Consider the following 18,291-nt stretch of genomic DNA (forward strand, 5'->3'; position numbering starts at 1 on the left):
AACCCGGGACCTTCCGGTTACAGACGGTAGGCTCTACCGCTGCACCAGGCCCGCCCTTCTTATCTAATATCTTTAGGTAAAGAAAATAATTTTAATTTTGTCTTAGGTCTCCTACCTCTTTTAAGAGTCGTAAATGTATGATTCCAAGGTGTGAAATCCTCCTTGTCTTAGAGTAGAAAAGATAAGAGTGATCAAAGTAGAACAACAAAAGGTAAGACATGATCAAGAAAAGTATAGAAAGAATCAGAGTATTGTAAGTAGGTAAGGGTCTTGTCCAGTTCTATCTAGGTCTCGTCCTACAGTCAACATTTCCTCTGATACCACTTCTGTCACACCCGGATTTAAGGGATAAAGTCGGGTGCGTCTCATATGTGTGCCAAAGAAGAATATCACATATAATGACAAAGTGTATAGCGAATAATGTCACAAGTATCATTATTACATAGCGGAAGTCTGATAGAAATAAATGATAACAATAAAATGAACTAAATAATTATTCTTTAGCGTTATCAAGCTGACTGAGAGACGCCACATAGATAAGCTCATATTCCTCGTTGTAGGGCTCCTCTTGGACCACCTGCTCTTCACTTGTGGGGGGCTTTATATATCGCAAGAGTGAGCTCACAAAAGGTCATAGCTCAACAAGTTGTGGTAAATAATGTGCATGAACTCACCAAAGGCTGATCAACAAATAATGGTTAAAGCTGAGCATTGCTTTTAATAAGTGGTCAAGTTTTATTAGTAGTTACTAAATGTAAGTAAATACCAAACCAGAGTAATAATAGATCAAATTAATAATAAACCACAATGCGATGCAAATAACAAATTGAATTTAATTCCATAAATTACTCATGTGAGGGTCTGAGCCGCTCATAACAGTGAGCACGGCTGATATACCAATTTTACAACTCTATAGAGGTTGCGTATCTTTACCCACAAGCCATGTTACCCATCTGCTAAGGGGTAATGAATCACATACAGCTCTAGCAAGGAAGCGAGGTAGCGTAACTCTACGAGGCCTTTACAAAGTTCCACTAGCTTCAGAAAACCCGCTACAGTTTCTAGGAAGCGCAATGCTGGGATCCCCCGTCTGATCGCCATCGCAGCAAAATCAACTCGAGAACCTCCCTACACCGACCACTCCCCTACTGCCTTTGCCCCGTTCAGGTAAGGTAGTTCTCCACTAGCTTTCCTAATTAGTCAGCCAAGGGCGTCCCATACCACCCTTGTGGTAGCACTGTTTTCCCGGGTGGTCGCTCCATGTTCCAATTAACATAATGATCTTATCATGAACAGTAAATAACAAACTGATAATAAAAGCATGATCATGAATAATGTTTATCTCAATACCCAAAACCACATAAAGCAATAGCAGGTACTACCCAAAAGTTAAGTGGTAAACAAGGTATAAAGATAGCTAAACTGGGGTGACCTATTGGGTCCCATCAAAATTAACCTATGCAAATCATTATGATTAACAAGAACATTATCGGGTAAATAGAAGTGATGCAGTGCCCAACTTACCTTCAACGAGCTCCTGCTCAGTAGTCTCCCCCTGCTGAACACCTAGGTCCTCGGTCACTTGCTCATCAATTCGTAGCAATACCAACAAACATAGTATATGGGAAATTAACATCACACCAAACAGATAGATATAATGCATGATATTATTTTATACATCGTAACAAGATTCTAGGAACAAGAATCACTAAATTCGGAGTTACAGTTTTCGTGTTATGATTTTTCGAAATTATTAAGTGCTTAGTAAAGAGTAAATCAAGTGGATAATTTTCATCTATGTTTCATAGTTAAATAGAGCTACCAAGTGATAAACAGTATTGATACAAAATAATTGCAACTGGAATGGAATAAAAATGAGTTAAAATGGATTAAATATAAATTAAACAATCATTTACTGAATAAATAAACCGAGCTCTCTAACTGAATCCCAATTTCTGAAGGAATCAGGGGTCAAAGTGTGAAAACAGGGCCTTTCTTTGATGATGTTAACCCTAATCCAGACTGAGGGTTGATTCCTATAAAGCACATGGGTTCATATGTAAAGCTGTATTCACGAAGGGGTACGGAGAAGTCCTGGCTGTTAGATCCAAGTCTTGCGGCTGAGATTAGATTTTGTCACGTATGAATCGGTATGTGACCGGGACCGTTAGATCAGAATTCAACGATTCTGATTTTATGAAGCCTGATTCACCCCGAACCGCCCGATTAAATCGCCCAGGGAACTATGCAAGATTAAACCTTCTCCGCTCATCTATGATCCCATGGCTACCACTAACACAGCTCTTCATCTAATCGCGGCCAGCCATCACGAATCGACGGCCCGGCCGCATCTTCCCCAATCCAACACCGGTGTGGCGTCCCCTCTTTCATCCGCACGATGGTGCCATGCATGAACCACCATTCTCTCACCCCCGACGCCTAAGTACATTCCCCAAGGGCGCTGCACACTCGCTGGCACACCTTGATTCAGATCAGAGACTCCTAATCGAGAAGAACACAACACCACATCAAGCTATTTGGGAGGCACAGGTCCACCACCAAGCGTAACGCCGGTGAGCAATTCACGGCATACCAGAAACTATTATCCTACATGGATCGGTGCTACTCGATACGAATTCGAGGGCGAAGGTCTGAGTAGGTCATACCTAGGTTAGGGAGACACTGGGGCACCAGTCCGCGGATCCGGGCGGCACCACGATGAATCCCGCTTCCGGTGAGTAAATTTGGGCACAGCATCTACAAGCTTGGCCCGACGAGGATCCAGACGCTTGCCACCTGGCCTAGCGAGGATTCTCCAACCCCCCACCGTGACCCGAGCGTCGGTGGGCGCGAATCGTCGGAGATGACAACCCGCCTTCCGTGCAAAGACCCCGGTGTGGGTAGTTCTTGCTTCCTATGGAGGGTGAAATGAACGCGCGAAGGAAGGCGCAAGTATTATATCAGTGCAAGGTGGTCAAGGATGCAACGGCTGCGCCGAATTTGTTGGGCAGACTCCGGTTTCCACGGCGGTGAGTTCGGACAGGGTAACGACGGCCGCAGTGAGGGAGAGGATGGCCTCGACAGGAGGATGAGCGACTGTAAGCAGGTATGCGATGAACCACTGCCACCAGGGCCTACGAGTCAGAGACTCATCCACCATGCATGTATGAGATGCGGGTGCGTGCGCGATAAGTTGGACCGGCAGAGATGAAAGCGGTTATGGGCCGGCTGAGGGGAAAGGAACGGCCCAAGCAACCGAATTCGTTTATCTTTATTCTTTTTCTTTTTTGTTTCCTTTTCTATTTTCTTTTCTTCTTATTTTTGAATTTCAACTTGAATTTCAAATATTGTGGTGAATCTCTTGTACTCAAATTAAATGCATAATTTGAACATATCAGTATTGGAAGGAATTTATTTATACATTTATTTTATATTATGTAGTATTTTATCTTTCCCTTTTCTAGATTATTTTCCAATTTTCTAAATTGTAATTTTAGGTTAATTCCTAATTTGGACATTAACATATTTCTATTAATATTGCTAGTATTGAATGCACAAACACAAAAATCCAACATGATGCATGGATTATTTTAGGTGTTATTAGTTAATTGTTCACTTTAAATATGGTCATTCCCAAGTTATAATGAGTAGAGGGCAAAACATGTATTGAGAACAACTCTCTTCTTATTATTTACAAATTAGATATTACATTGCATCACATGCCCTTTGGTTAGACACTTACAGCATTTTTCTTGGCAGGCCCATCTTTCCCTCCGTTCTTTACCACCTTGTCTATAGATGTGCCCTGATCAACCTCCAAAATGCCCTTGTTCTCTATTGGCGAAGGAATTGTACCTGATTGTGTGACGCTCGTGCCACAGTCGGACATTGAGGCCTTTCCTAAAGCCTGATTCAGCAAGGTCACTACCTGAGCCAACATGTCCGCGGACGGTGTAGGTGAATGAGACCAGCAATTGTCAACAGGTTGACCAGAGGATTGGGACCCCTGATTCCTTGGAAACCGCCACCACGCTGCATATTGCCTCCCGAGCCTGAACCGCTTCCATTACCAAACTGACCTTGATTGCTTCTGGCAAAACCCGAGCCTCAATTAGAAATGAAATTTTGGCCACAAGTATGGTGATCAAACCTGCCCCGATTTCCGTTGTCGCCATGAATAGGATGCTGAAACCCTCCTTTGTTCAACCAGTTTGCCTGATCGATGTTGCGCCCACCTTGGCTGTCGTCTGATCCATCACACCCGAAAGGCCCTCCCTGTCCCAACCGGCTACCATCACCCTCCATGATTCTAGAGAGGGTGTCTGCGTATGAGGTAGCGAGAGGACGAGCAGCGGGGGGCGTATGAGATACGGGAAGCCCTAGAGAAGCTAGTAGTCATACCGGTCCTTGCAAACAAAGTTACCAAGCCTTTGGTTGGCCTGTAGGGCATATGTGGGCCAAGTTTTAGAACACAGTGTCGTGTAGAGGCATCACCTCACCCATAACAGACGGGCCCAGAGATCCTACAATGACACTCTTTTTTGAAAAGATTTGAAATCCCCCATCAATCCTGGATGGATAGGATTGCTCTATATATTTTCATAATGATAATGGTGGTTATTTTTTCTAAACTGTTATAGATCTAATGGTTATTATTTACCATGATGACTCGAGTATACCCAATTAAAGACTACAAGTTTTTTATTATTATTGTGATAATTTTTAGAATTACTTTTTTCTATCGCGCATGGTAGTAATTGACGTGGTGTCTTCATTGGTCAATAGTTAGATGCATGGAGACATACAAACCACAATCTCAAGTTAGCATGAGCCAATTTTTTATCATCCAAGAAGTAAAACGTTAAGTTTTTAGGTCATTTTTTAAATCCTATAATATTGAGTTTTTTTAAGAGAGGGTAACTTCTAAATGATGGCCGGATCTCGAATAGCAATCCTCGGACGGAAATGGTCATCCGCTACACCAAATCATCAATATTAATGAAGCCACAAATACTACTATTATAAATTTCATCGCTTTGCGCCAATCATTGATGTCACTGTTTTTCAATTAGTATTGTAGGTCATTTGACATCAAAGGGAGGAGTGGATTAGATAAATTATTTTATAAAATAAGGCCCTAGTTCTCGCCTAGGTAAAACCTTTGCAACAAATAAACTATTTATATGCAAGTACTATTTTGATAAAGTATACTGCTATCTCTATTGCAAGAAGTTACGTAGCCTAAATTTCAAACATATCCATCAGCCTAACAACTAAGCTAGTAAGTTAAAATACACAACAAAGGTACACAATATAAATGTAGAAGCATAAAGCTGTTAGAAATACAAACTTTTGTTGACGACTTTGGTATTTTTACGGAAGTATCGAGAAATACAAACATGAGGGCAAATCTACCTATTAGATGACTCTAGGGATAGCATATGCCTTTGATGAGAACCCAAGTGAGGTTCTTCATGATCTTTCGATGAGAGATGTGAGTAATTCAATTGGTGGATGGAGACGATGTTCTTAGCCCAACTACAACCGTTCAAGGACATTGCACCTTAGCAATTGATACACAACCTCCAATGGTTGTCACTAGTCTTGTGGAACACGACCACCCGCCATGAGGGCTCTTGTCCTACATGCAATCGAAGAGCGAGAAAAAACAAGTAAACAAGAACTGGTTGCAAGATGGAATCAAAGTTCTTGAAACTAAAGAAATCAACTACAGTGGCGTTTCGAATAAAAGAAGATAGGTGATTATCCAACTTGTATGCTTCAGGAAGTAGAAATCGCTAACTAAACAAAACCTAGTCTTCTTGGTGGCGACCAAGGGTATAAGTAACATGAAAGAACAACCAAAGGGGTGTTGTTGTCATGCTCCAACCCTATGGACTATGATGCGTCCTTAGTGAACTCAACTTGATACATGGTCCATTGGGCCAAAATAGGGTGTCGTATCACCATGGATAGAAAAGGGTCTCTATAGAGAAAAGCCTATTACAGTCCACTAGAAACAGATATGGATGTGAGCTTGGATCCACTTGAAAGTAGACTTGATAATCTTACTGTGAAGTACTTGAATGCCCTAATCAGATTCTGTATGAAGTCATAGTGGCCATCACAAATTGGTATTGTCCTATAGTCTAAATCTAGTACACATAAGTCTTCATTTTTATCCTTTCCTTGATTACTAAGCAAGAAAAGAGCACCCATGTCTCCATTGTCTAAATATAATGGACAAGAGCTTAAGAATGAACTTACCTAATGGTTTAGTTGAAGAGCACGAGCATGAGTCATTAAACTAAGGGGTGTTAGTGCTAGTGTGGGTGTATAGATGGTGTTGATGTCCTCTTCATCCTCCGGTGACATGAAGCACCTGGAATGAGGTCAATATGGTGTTCTATCCCTTGAAGCGGTGGCAGCCCTAGTGGTATGTCACTTGAAAACACATCAAAATAATCCTACAAATATTAGCAACAGATGAATGTAAAGAATGCTTCATTTCATGTTGGTGGTAGTTGGGTAGAAAGCTACTCATTTACATCAAATTTATTAGTAAACAAGCATTCTCCCTTCAAACACTACACCAAAAACATACACTTCCTATGGTTTTTTAACTTCCTACAGCTTTTATAACAAACCGTAGGAAATAAATAACTTCCTATAGGCAACTGGTAGCTCTAGGAAATAAACATAACTTCCTACGGTGTTTTATAAAAGATGTAGAAAGTTAGCTTTCACATGCTGACCCGCGCGTGTGGTCAAACGAGCCGCTAACTTTCTACGACCTGCTCTAGGAAGTAAGCTTCTCCCGCTAACTTCTTATGGCCTACTCTAGGAAGTAAGATTCTCCTGCTAACTTCCTGTGGCCTCCTCTAGGAAGTTAGCTTTCAGTTGCTGACCCGCGGGTGCGGTCAAACGAATCACTAACTTCCTACGGCCTGCTCTAGGAAGTTAATTAACTTCCTAGAGTACATGTACAACCTCTAGAAAGTTAAGTAACTTCCTACGGCTTTACTTTAGAAAGTAATATTTTTTATCTTACTCATCCTCTCCCTCCTCCAGAGTCCAGACCGATCTCCCAAACCAAACCAGGACCGGGCGGCATCCTCCGTATCATACCGACCCCCGCACCGCAAAACCCTAGTCCACAGCGGCGAGGCGACCTTGCGACCTCCGTTCCTCTGTGCTATGACTGGTAAGTAGGCTCGCTCCACCTCTCCTTTCCCGCTCTGACTTGCTATCTTCCACACCTGCAGCATGCGTCGATTAGGTTCACCAAGGCGCTGGGGGCGTCTTAGGGATTCGACGCTCCGTTGGATATTCTACTAAGCTTCGCTGTGCCTAGTCTCCGAGGTGAAACCTGGTCCCTGCCTCGCTGGCCGCGCGGGTGCCTGCCCGCCTCCTCCTACCTCAGCACCGCGAAGCATCTCCTCCTCCGGAGCCACCGATGCGCCAGCCCCTTCTTCATGGGACCACGACACCGCCACCGGACGCTTCACCATGCATGTAGCTCACCAGGGCCTCCCTGCACCTGCCTTCTCACCTCGAGCTCAGGCTGTGGTCAATTTCTCACTAGATCTATTACTAGGGAGCGCCAGAATGTTTATTCTCTATTAGTAGAATTAGTGATGTCCGCCTTTTGTTTCGTGCGAAGTGTAGTACTAGTTTACAGCTCTGGGTTCTTGCCTACCAGACATAGTGCTTGGTATTGTACTGTTTCTTGCTTGTTATTGATATATACACTTTCTTTATAATGTACTCGGTTGCTAGTGATTGGTTGTCAGTTAAACTTATATGTTCGTTTTTTAGGATACGACGATAGAATTTTGTATGGTATAATATATGATAATATGGTAAATCGGCTGAATTGGTTGTTTGAAATAGCAAGGCTTATCTCAGACAACTCTCTTAATTGGAGCCATTAGGACTAGAGATAACATGATGATCTGATTATTTGTATATGTGAGACATAACAATGAGAGACAAAACTAGTGTTTATGTGTGACAGTGAGAGAACTTGATAATCTGATTATAGAACTTCCAATTGTCACATACTGTCTATGTACTCTAGTAAAAACTGAACTACAAATCTGATATAATTATGCAAGCTACTTTCTACATCTAGTTATCTACTGTTAGTTTGTTATATTTAGTGTCTGAAGGTGAGAAACCATAATAGAAATGAACGAAATACTCTTACCAAATGTTTTCCTTGTATTGTATTTATGCTTGTAGCAAAAGGGGTAAAAACATTGAGTCTGAATGTGTGTGCATATGTTCTAATTCTGGCTGGTTTGAGGTGGATCCTATATTATTATTATTATTATCATCATCATCATCATCATCATCGTTTTATTGAAGATATGACTGACCTCATTAGTTCCTTACTGATCAGAACAAGTTTATTCTTTGCAGAGTTGCTGATTTGGGATAATCTTGTTCTCTCTGAGTGAATCAACATGTCTGGGAATGATGATAAGCCACATGCTACTGCAGACAGAATAAAGGCAGCCAGGTTATCAGGGGCTAAGGGATTGAGCAGGGCTCAAGCTGAACGGGCTGCGACTGTTGTTGCCTACAATGTGAATGCCTATGGGCAGAAGGAAGAGGGACCAAGCTGCTGGCAGGAGAGGAAGGAAGCCAAGAGACAGATGTATCTGATGAGTACAGAGAAGGCTGCGAAGTTGGGCACTGTGAAGCCAAAAGCTTCAGAAACTTCTTCTGTTGGCGCATATACCCAATGCTAGAAGTGTTTCCAGCATGGACAACTGAGTGCAAAAACGAGCGGGTGTACATGTCATGGCCCTCAAGAATGCAGCAGCTTAAGAACCCCAAGCTGAAGAAAAGCGTACTGGTTTCTTATCAATTTGAGAATCCTGATGGTGATCAGCGATCGTGAGCTTCCATGTTATGTGTTGTGATATTTGAGACTTTTATTATGACTGTGTATGAGATATTGTCTCATATTATGACGGGATGAGATGTGTCTTATTATGACTATGGATGAGACTTTTGTGATGTAATTGATGAGACTATGGATTTCAATATTGTTATGTGATTGTGTGTGAGATGTTTTATGTGAAAATGTTGTGCTATATAGTTGTTGATATATTTGTTATGTTGTGAAATGTGGTGTAAAATAAAAATAAATAGCATTTGTAATGCTGGTCAAATTAACTTCCTAGAGGCCAACTAGGTTGTAGGAAGTTAGCTAGCAAACTTCCTAGGGGCTACAATCAGCCATAGCTAACTTCCTACGGGCTACAGTCAGCCGTAGGAAGTTAGTCAGCTACCGGCGCTGACGGCGTGAAGCTACTAACTTCCGAGAACCTACTAACTTCCGAGAGGCTCCTTTGGCTGTAGGAAGTTAGCTAACTTCCTAGAGTGCTCTAGGAAGTTAAGCTAACTTCCGTCAAAAAATTTCTGAGAGGCAAACTTTCGTCGGGGTGGCTTTACTTCCGAGGGTTTAGCTAACTTCCTAGAGTTTAGGGATAACTTCTAAGGGTTTAGGCTCTAGGAAGTTCACTATTTTGGTGTAGTGAAAGTTATCTCTCTTTTCTTGTCAAAAACGATTTAGCATTGTTATTGTTCTCACATATAGCACGACCCAGAGATTTGATCTTTTTATTTCTAGCAACATCATCATGCACAATAGCTTGAGGAGACATAGGATGCAACACAATTTGTTTATCACGGTATAGAAAAAAATACTGATTTGATCTACCACGATGTATAGAATCTCTATCAAATTGCCAAGGTCGACCTAGTAGAATATTACAAGCTTGCAAAGGAACCAAGTCACATTCAACGACGTCCTTGTGTGATATAATAGTAAAATTAATTCATATAAGCCTTGTTATGTTTGCCTTACCACTGTTGCTCAACCATTGAATGTAATAGGGATGTGGGTGCAACTTTGTAGTAAGATCGTGTCTAGCAGTTCATCCATATGGTCACCCAAAACACTGTTTTGCATTGTTTTGTATTGTAGGCTACATTGTTTGTAGAGTGAAGTCTGAATATAGGTATGAGGATGGGTAAGCTGATGGAGATAGCCTAAGTGCAAGCTTCTCTACCAGCTACCTACATCAATGATTATGCGACATGAACGATCTTTAACTACACACTTAGTTTAAAATATGATTTATCGCTGATTTTACTTGGTCACCTCTATTTGTTTTATAATGTTACTCAAAATATTCCTAGTCACATGTCATTAATGTGGGATAATAATGATTTTATAGACTAGCACATGTATTGATTGATGATCATGTTTCACCGATCATTGATATAGAGATATCAAACCAATAATGTGGACACATGATAAATGCTAGATTGACTCACCTTGAGATGTTGTTGGGATTGTTATGTTAAAAATGTGCCATCAAGTGTTCTCGAGTGGTAAACCTGCTGAGATCCTTAGACCTAAGATCATCATTGTTTCGTACTATATGTAGTGATGCATTTGAGGTTGTTAAATGCTATTATGTAACTAGGTAGTTATAAAATTAGTTCTCAGATATACCATGAAACATAGAATGGGATGTGGGAGATCAAGATAGAATTTGTCCCTCCTGCATAACGAGAGACATATCTCTAGGCCTCTCAATATGGTCGAATTAAGAAAGTGCATGGCCATATGTCAATATGATTAAAGAGTTAGTCATAAGTTGTAATCAACTATAAGATCAAGTGAAATATTGAGCTATTACAATGGTGGCATAAATCTTGCCTCGAGTTTGACGGATATAGTGTGACAAAAGGATAAAGACATGTGTATATCAAGATTTAGGTGATACGGTCTTTATGTGTATAAGGGATTCAATATATGTTGCTAGACGCCACTATTGACTAATGGTTTAAAATAGTTTTTTATCATGACCGTCTACACATGTACCTAACAGGTCACACTCTTAAGAGGTTGGAATAGGTTCACAGATGGTTGACTCTAGTGTAAATGGGACATTGAATATATGACCAAAAGACAATCATGGTCCATGAGAATGCTAGCGGGTCTTTATGGTAAAATCACATTAGCAAAGGTCTATATATACAAAGGGCTTAGCGTGCTAAAGAGGACCGTCTGAGCCACCATCACCTCTCTTCCTAGGATTGGGGTCGTCCAAGACACAGTGCCATTTCTCTCACTGCACGCTCGGTGCTAGCACACTGGCGTCATGACGTTCATCTCTTATGTGTGGATACCATGGAGAACTATTGTTGTTGTCTCGGTGTTGACCAGCAACAAATTTGAGGAGCACGTGTGAACATGTTGTTGCTGCCTAGCTGTATGCGCGGACATACAACTATACTACCGTATAAATGCACTCTTCTTCCGTTGTGCTACACATCTATTGTCAGCCATCCATATCATTTTACTCGTATGTTATTTTAATTGAACGTAGTAGATAAGCTAACATGCATGTGAGATACATATCTCCCTACATTTATCTTTTGGAGGCATCTAAGACCTGCCCCCCTTCCTCTCGATGCTAGCGTACTTTGCTTTCTTTGTACCGTGCAGGATGGCGTTTATTGGTCGTTACATCTAAGGTGTCGTTTGGTTCACGAAATGTAACGTAAATGGTAATGGTAATAATTCACATTCGAATACCGGCGGTAACAAGTTTTAATAAGCCGGTATTTATTTCTAGTGTGGTATCGATTACGGTTGAACTTAAACAAACATAATTTAACATATCGGTTATCCATTACGTTACCAATATGTGAACCAAACAACCTAAGGTTCATTGGTGTTAAGGTTTTGTCGTTATCTTTTTCCTGAGGTGCTATTGGCTCACGAAAAAAACACCACTTGATTGAAAAACTCGTGCATATATATATATGTCCCTCATGTTTGGCCAACATACCATGTGCATACAATTTGCACATGGAAAAAAAACATGCATCGTATCCATTCGGCGCAAATGCCTATTTGCTCATGTCAACTCACAGTTGTCAGGCCTACCACGCATGTGCGTACAATTTACAAATAAATCCCATGAAAAAAATCAAATACTAATAGGCTAGTAGCAGGACAGGACGACACACAGCCTAATTACTCTGATTAGCTACTTAGCTAGGGTTCGTTTCAGTGATGATGATTCATATGGATACGGACGGATCGAGTCGACCTATAGGATATATGGATTATAGGTGTGTTTGTTTAAGGTTATAAGCTGTTCAGATTATATAATTCAACAACTTTTGAACTAACAATTAATTTAAAAGTTGTTGGATTATATAATCTGGACATGTTATAATCCCAAACAAACAAACCTATATATAGGATCAATGTTTAAAGCTTAAATTAAAATAGGTCAACAGATCGAGTTGGAACCTATTGATGAATGGTTGTGTGTGTGGATCATTGCGATGACCTTGCTGTCAACATTGAGCAATGAAATATGCGTATATATGGTCACAGTTGCTGCAACTCGATCGTCGTTGGCTGTTGTCAGGCCCTGCTTCAATTTGTTGTTGACGACAACATGAACCGATAGCAAGCTACGTACGACGACATCTCTGGACATTATTGCTCGGCAAACTAGAAGATCACAACACACACTAGCTTCAATCTTTTTATTCGTATGTACGAGATATAGACAATAGAGATATGCTATCTTTCTATATTTTATCTCATCTCTTTAATTAAGATATATATATATATATATATATATATATATATATATATATATATATATATATATATATATATATATATATATATATATATTATATCCTATGTTATCCATCGAGTCAATAAAGCAATACCTTTTAGATGAAATATGTCAACTCATGGCCTGTAAGCTTGACCTTAAGCCCATTCTAATGATTTCTACAGTACCCCCACCTTATCAAATGCGTGTGGAGTCCACGAGGCCCACATCATGTGGGCCCGGACACAGGTCAACGCCCGTGGGCTTCTGCTACCCGCTAGAGTGAACGAAGCGAACGAACGCGCGGCGCGCCATTTCTTTTCTCTCTCTGCTGCCTGCATGCGCGTCTGGCTGGGGGGTCAACGCACGGACACGTTAGAGTCGTTGCGCGTGCGGGAGCAGTGCACGCGGCGGCGTGACTCCGGCAGCCGATCGATGCAAGTCGCCGGTGGTGCCACTCCGTCGCTGCTGTGTCTCTGTCTCTCCGTTTATTTTGTTCTCTCTGCAGCTGAGCCTGACACTGACGACGACGCTCAAGCCCAAGATGGTTTGATCACCAGTCTTTATTTCTTCTTGATTGCAATTATATATGAGCCCTGATGTATATAGTCACAACTGCCAATAATGACCAAGTACATCACTTCAACGACATGTAGGGAACGGATTACGGATAAAACATTTCTAGAATTAATCTCCACCTGCTCACGTAAAGTTTACAAAGAATTTAAGCAGTGGGTGACGTACATAAATCTTTTTTTTTAATAGAGGGTTCCCATTTCTAATAGAGGTAGACAACATGATTAAAAACAGCTAACTTTGGTGGAAAACACCGTTGCTCAAGAACCGTCCATAGAAATTAGTTTTCTGGGGACTGAGGCGGGAAACTGGCGCCCTGGACTGGGAGACGTCTTCATGTTTAGGAATGTTTTTTATAAGAAAAACGCGTATATGCAAAATAGGATCATAATCTATAGGGGTAGTCATCCTATTAAGCAAATCTCACTAGAAAAAAACAAATCATTATAAACGATGATGTTAAGAGAACCGTGTCTACAAATTAATTATTAACAGAGGTGCTTCTAGTCGTCAACGGGACCTAAAAAGAAATCTCTACAAAAACTGCTCTTTCTTCTCGAGACGGTAGCTAGTCATGCATAACTATAGCCGTTTATGTCATCATCACTACAGGACTCGTCTTCTTTGCCTAGTGCCACAGACACTAGGCAAAACCTCTTTTACACTCGGCAAAGACTTTGCCTAATGTTGCACTCGGCAAAGAAAAGTCGGTAATGAAGGGATCGGCAAAGTGTCTTTGCCGAGTACCATTTCTCGGGCACTCGATAAAAGCTTTGCCTAGTGCCACACGTCACTCGGCGAAGAAAAGTTTTCATGACGGTGGGAGACACGGTAACAGAGGCTTTGCCTAGTGCAGCACTAGGCAGAGGTGGCTTCTGTGCCGAGTGCAGCACTAGGCAGAGGCGGCTCCTTTGTCGAGTGCAGCACTAGGCAGAGGTGGCTCATGTGCCGAGAGTGTAACACTAGGCAAAGTGTGTTTCCAGGCTACCCGTGTTTCTTACCTTGCCGAGTACTATGGTTATTGGCTTATTGCACTCGGCAAAGACCCTCTTTGCCGAGTGCAACACTAAGCAAAATGACCAGAGCCACCCTTTTTATTTATTTTTATATATTCTATCCAAACAGACAAAAAATATATATCAAACACCACATACATATCATCAACATCACATGTAAATCAGCAACAACACAAATAAGTTCACATGTCTCACAAATAAGTTCACATGTCTCACAAATAAGTTCACAAAGATCACAATATATCACCAACAATACATATCTCACAAATAAGTTCACAAACGACGCACACAATTAGGCTCAGTTGGTGAAACATGAGGATCATTTAATGCCGCCTATTGATTCTGCAAAAATAAGAAGACATTCCATGTGTGAGACAAGATAAATATATATTATATTTAACGAAAACTTTGGTGGAAAACACCGTTGCTCAAGAACCATCCATAGAAATTAGTTTTATGGGGACTGAGGCGGGAAACTGGCGCCCTGGACTGAGAGACGTCTTCATGTTTAGGAATCACTACAGGAATAGCCTGGAAAACACTCGGCACATGCTTTGCCGAGTGTCACACTCGACAAATAGGACTCGACACAGAATACATCGGGCAAAGCCTTCTTTGTCGAGTACTCAAATGTTTTTATAAGAAAAATGTACTATATGCAAAATAGGATCATAATCTATAGGGTCAGTCATCCTATTAAGCAAATGTCACTAGAAAAAAACAAATCATTATAAACGATGATGTTAAGAGAACCGTGTCTACAAATTAATTATTAACGGAGGTGATTCTCTTAGTCAACGGGACCTAAAAAGAAATCTCTACAAAACTGCTCTTTCTTGTCGAGAACGGTAGCTAGTCATGCGTAACTATAGTTGTTTATGTCATCATATTGTTGAGTTTGCATGAGAAAAATTCCAAAAAATGAAGAAGTGAGATTTTTCCTGAACCTTATGAACCTTTAGGCTTCGTTTGGAAACACCGAAACCGCCCGGTTTCGGCGGGACGGGTGGCCAATGGACAAAAAAAACATGTCCTCTTCATCTGCGTGTTTGGAAGGATTGTGTACAGGTTTGTTGTCCCCGTGCACTACCGGTTTAGACATGGATAAGGTTCCACTCCTTCGACCATCGGTTTTGTGTGCCATGCGCCTCTCTCGTCGTTGCCTCCGCCGCATCCGTCGCCGCCCTCACCCACCAACGCAAAATACAGGGTAAAACAAAAACACGCGCTATCCGATCCAAACAGACATCGTTGCCTTGTGCCCCGCGGGCAGCACCTCACGTGGGGTAGGCGTTGCAGGTTTTGCCCCCGCCGGTGCTGGCTGACCGGGTGCCATATTCCATGCTTGCCAAACGTGGCCTTAGAGCTTGTTTGGAAGCAAGGGGTTTGGAGTGGATTGAGGGAGCTAGAATCACTTACTATTCAAAAATTTGAGTAGTGAGGGATTCTAGCCCCCTCAATCCCCTCCAAACCTCTTCTTCCCAAACTTAAACAATTTTATGTAATCCCTGGTCTTTTTAATGTTTACGTTTACATTCCTTTTAACAATTTATTATCATTTAGACTTAGATCTAGATCTAGAGAAACATGATATTTCACTTTTTTGAACTTTGGTAGCTATTTAGACAAGTTTTTTACTAACTTACTACATGGCTCACATTAACTCTAGTGACTTTGTCAATATTACACTTTCTCCGTGATTTGTATGCCAAGACAATGCTATAATGCATAATCCATAAGTTTTTGACTTATTATATGTTTATTATTGATAAGTTTTTTACTTGAAGTTTTTTAGTGTCAAAAGTATTTGTTTTATGTTCACAAATTTGGAAATTCAAATTTAATTTAAAGCAATCTCGAATGGAGACACATTCGATATCAAAGTTTTAGCAGTCAACAAGATGCAAACCTTTGTAGTTGAAACCTTTTTATTTAAGTTCATTTAGTAGCCAAAATATATAGTACATGATTATAAAATATTTCTAAAAAAAGATAAAATTCCATATATACTCGCAAATTAGGAAGTGGTGTCGTTGTATGATGGTGTTCTTGCTGTGTCCTAGATAGTGGGATTGCGTCTAGAGTTGGACTTCATTTTTTGGATTCTTTATACAAATTAGCAACCCATGTCAGCACCACACGAAGAGTCGTCATCCCAGCTTGAATCGCTGACGCGTGGGGTCGGTCACCATAACTCAAAGTGCGTGCCTACGCCTCGGAATCTGCACTGACCTATGGGCCTACTAGGTCATTGCCTCCTGCTCACGTTGTGTTTTCTGTGTCGCTGGGGTATGGGTCCCGCTTGACAGATCCATCTCTCTCCTCTAAACAAGCTCGCGGTCGCATCCCAGGAATCGCGGGCGTGGCTCAATCCAATCCTCGCCTAGGTTGTTCAGTCGTCTTATGCTATAAATAGCGATGCATGACCCCTAGACCATTAACCCGTCGTGCCAATAAGCATCATGAGCACTCCACCAGAGCGATGAGAGGAGGAGGAGAGAGAGAGAGAGAGAGAGAGAGAGAGAGAGAGAGAGAGAGAGAGAGAGAGAGAGAGAGAGAGAGAGAGAGAGAGCTTGAGAGTCGCCGCACCTGGAACCTATCCACATCCTCACCGGCGCCTAGGGGTCGGTGGGTGGTGGAGGAGCTTCGCCAGAACATGAGGTGCATGGGCGAGGCATCGCGGAACCTTGAGAACAACCGAAGCGCCATGAATTCCTCGTTGGAGTGGATCCTCCGCCGTGGGACCGCCACGGTTGTTCCTCGCCGGTATCACCGTTGGGCTTCCGAGGATTAGGCGTGTGGGTCTCCGGGGAGTGTGGAACGCAGACACGTCTCACCTACAGGGGCATGACACTCAGGGAGGGCGAATCTTTCGCTGGTGACTAGACATCATCGTGGAACCGCTATGGCGTGTGGACGGAGATGCGGTCATCCCAAAACCAGGTATGGAAGCCACTATCGTGTTCGCCTCCTGTTCAGCTGCACGTAGAACATAACAGCATGGGCAAAAGGGCACTTGTGCGCCGATTCATCGTGCTCCGGCGAGCTCGCCTGCGGAGCTCCGGGGCTCCGGGCATCCTCTTCCTGTCTCGACCGGGAGGAGGGAGGCGAGCCAATAGCCGTCGGTCGCGGGACGGAGGGCTATGATTAGAGTTGGGCACGTTTAAACCAGAGAAATCGGGGCCGTTAGATGCGATCTAGACGATACTGGTTAAATCTCAGTTAGTCAGTTCATAAAATCACAAACACTGGTCCTTGATCCTACGTCGGTCGCTTCTTATCGGTTCAAAGGAACGATGGATCTAATCTGTGCCATCAATTTAAGATCCAACGGCTCTGCGCGAGCGATACCCTTTCGGTCAGGGCCTTTTGAATATGAAACCCTGGGGATAGTTATAATAAACCAGTCGTCCCTTATCTGTAAGAAAGACTTACACCAAGGTCCCTGGTTTTTATAGGTTAACCCCTAGTAGTAATTTAAATATAAAATTTATACCCCTAAAACCTGTTTAATCCTTATCTCATCCGTTTTAACTTCGATTTGACCTGTTCAAGTTGCGTTAGCTCCACATAAACATTTACTACGCAATAACAACATTAACTGTATCATGTCACATATTTTTGTAATTAGGTATTTATTTATGTATAGTAGAATAATCTAACCAATCAAAGTAATATGTTTATAATTATAATTTGAATAGAAGATGATCTCTAACCAAGGTATGACTTATATTAAAGTTAATCTTTAATGTATATCTCACATGATTTATAATCTAGGACCTAGTATTAATTGTTTAATCACGTAGGCCTTCTAGGAACCACATCTCTTCAACCATAACTCCGATTTTAGTCGTTCTTGAACCTACGATCTCGTAACAGCGCGTAGAATATTCTTACGCTGTTTGTTCTCATGTTTGGTGCACTGTTAGTTTTATGTACTCCTTGTCTATTTGTATGTATTGCTATGAGTAACAACGAGGTCATGAGAAATCCGAAGACCAACTTGGTAAAGTACCTGGAATCTCAAGTCA

General features: G+C 41.7%; 1 protein-coding gene across 1 annotated transcript; it reads left to right on the forward strand.

The window, feature by feature from the left end:
• Positions 1 to 8,346: 8,346 nt before the first annotated feature.
• Positions 8,347 to 17,054, forward strand: LOC118473507 (chromobox protein homolog 8-like). Its single transcript, XM_035963243.1, is given in 3 exon segments — positions 8,347 to 8,766; positions 8,769 to 8,891; positions 16,756 to 17,054. Coding segments are annotated over 3 exon segments (720 nt in total). The 5' UTR covers positions 8,347 to 8,468.
• Positions 17,055 to 18,291: the final 1,237 nt, after the last annotated feature.

This window comes from Zea mays, chromosome 10, assembly GCF_902167145.1.
Source record: "Zea mays cultivar B73 chromosome 10, Zm-B73-REFERENCE-NAM-5.0, whole genome shotgun sequence".
NCBI classification, from domain to species: domain Eukaryota; kingdom Viridiplantae; phylum Streptophyta; class Magnoliopsida; order Poales; family Poaceae; genus Zea; species Zea mays.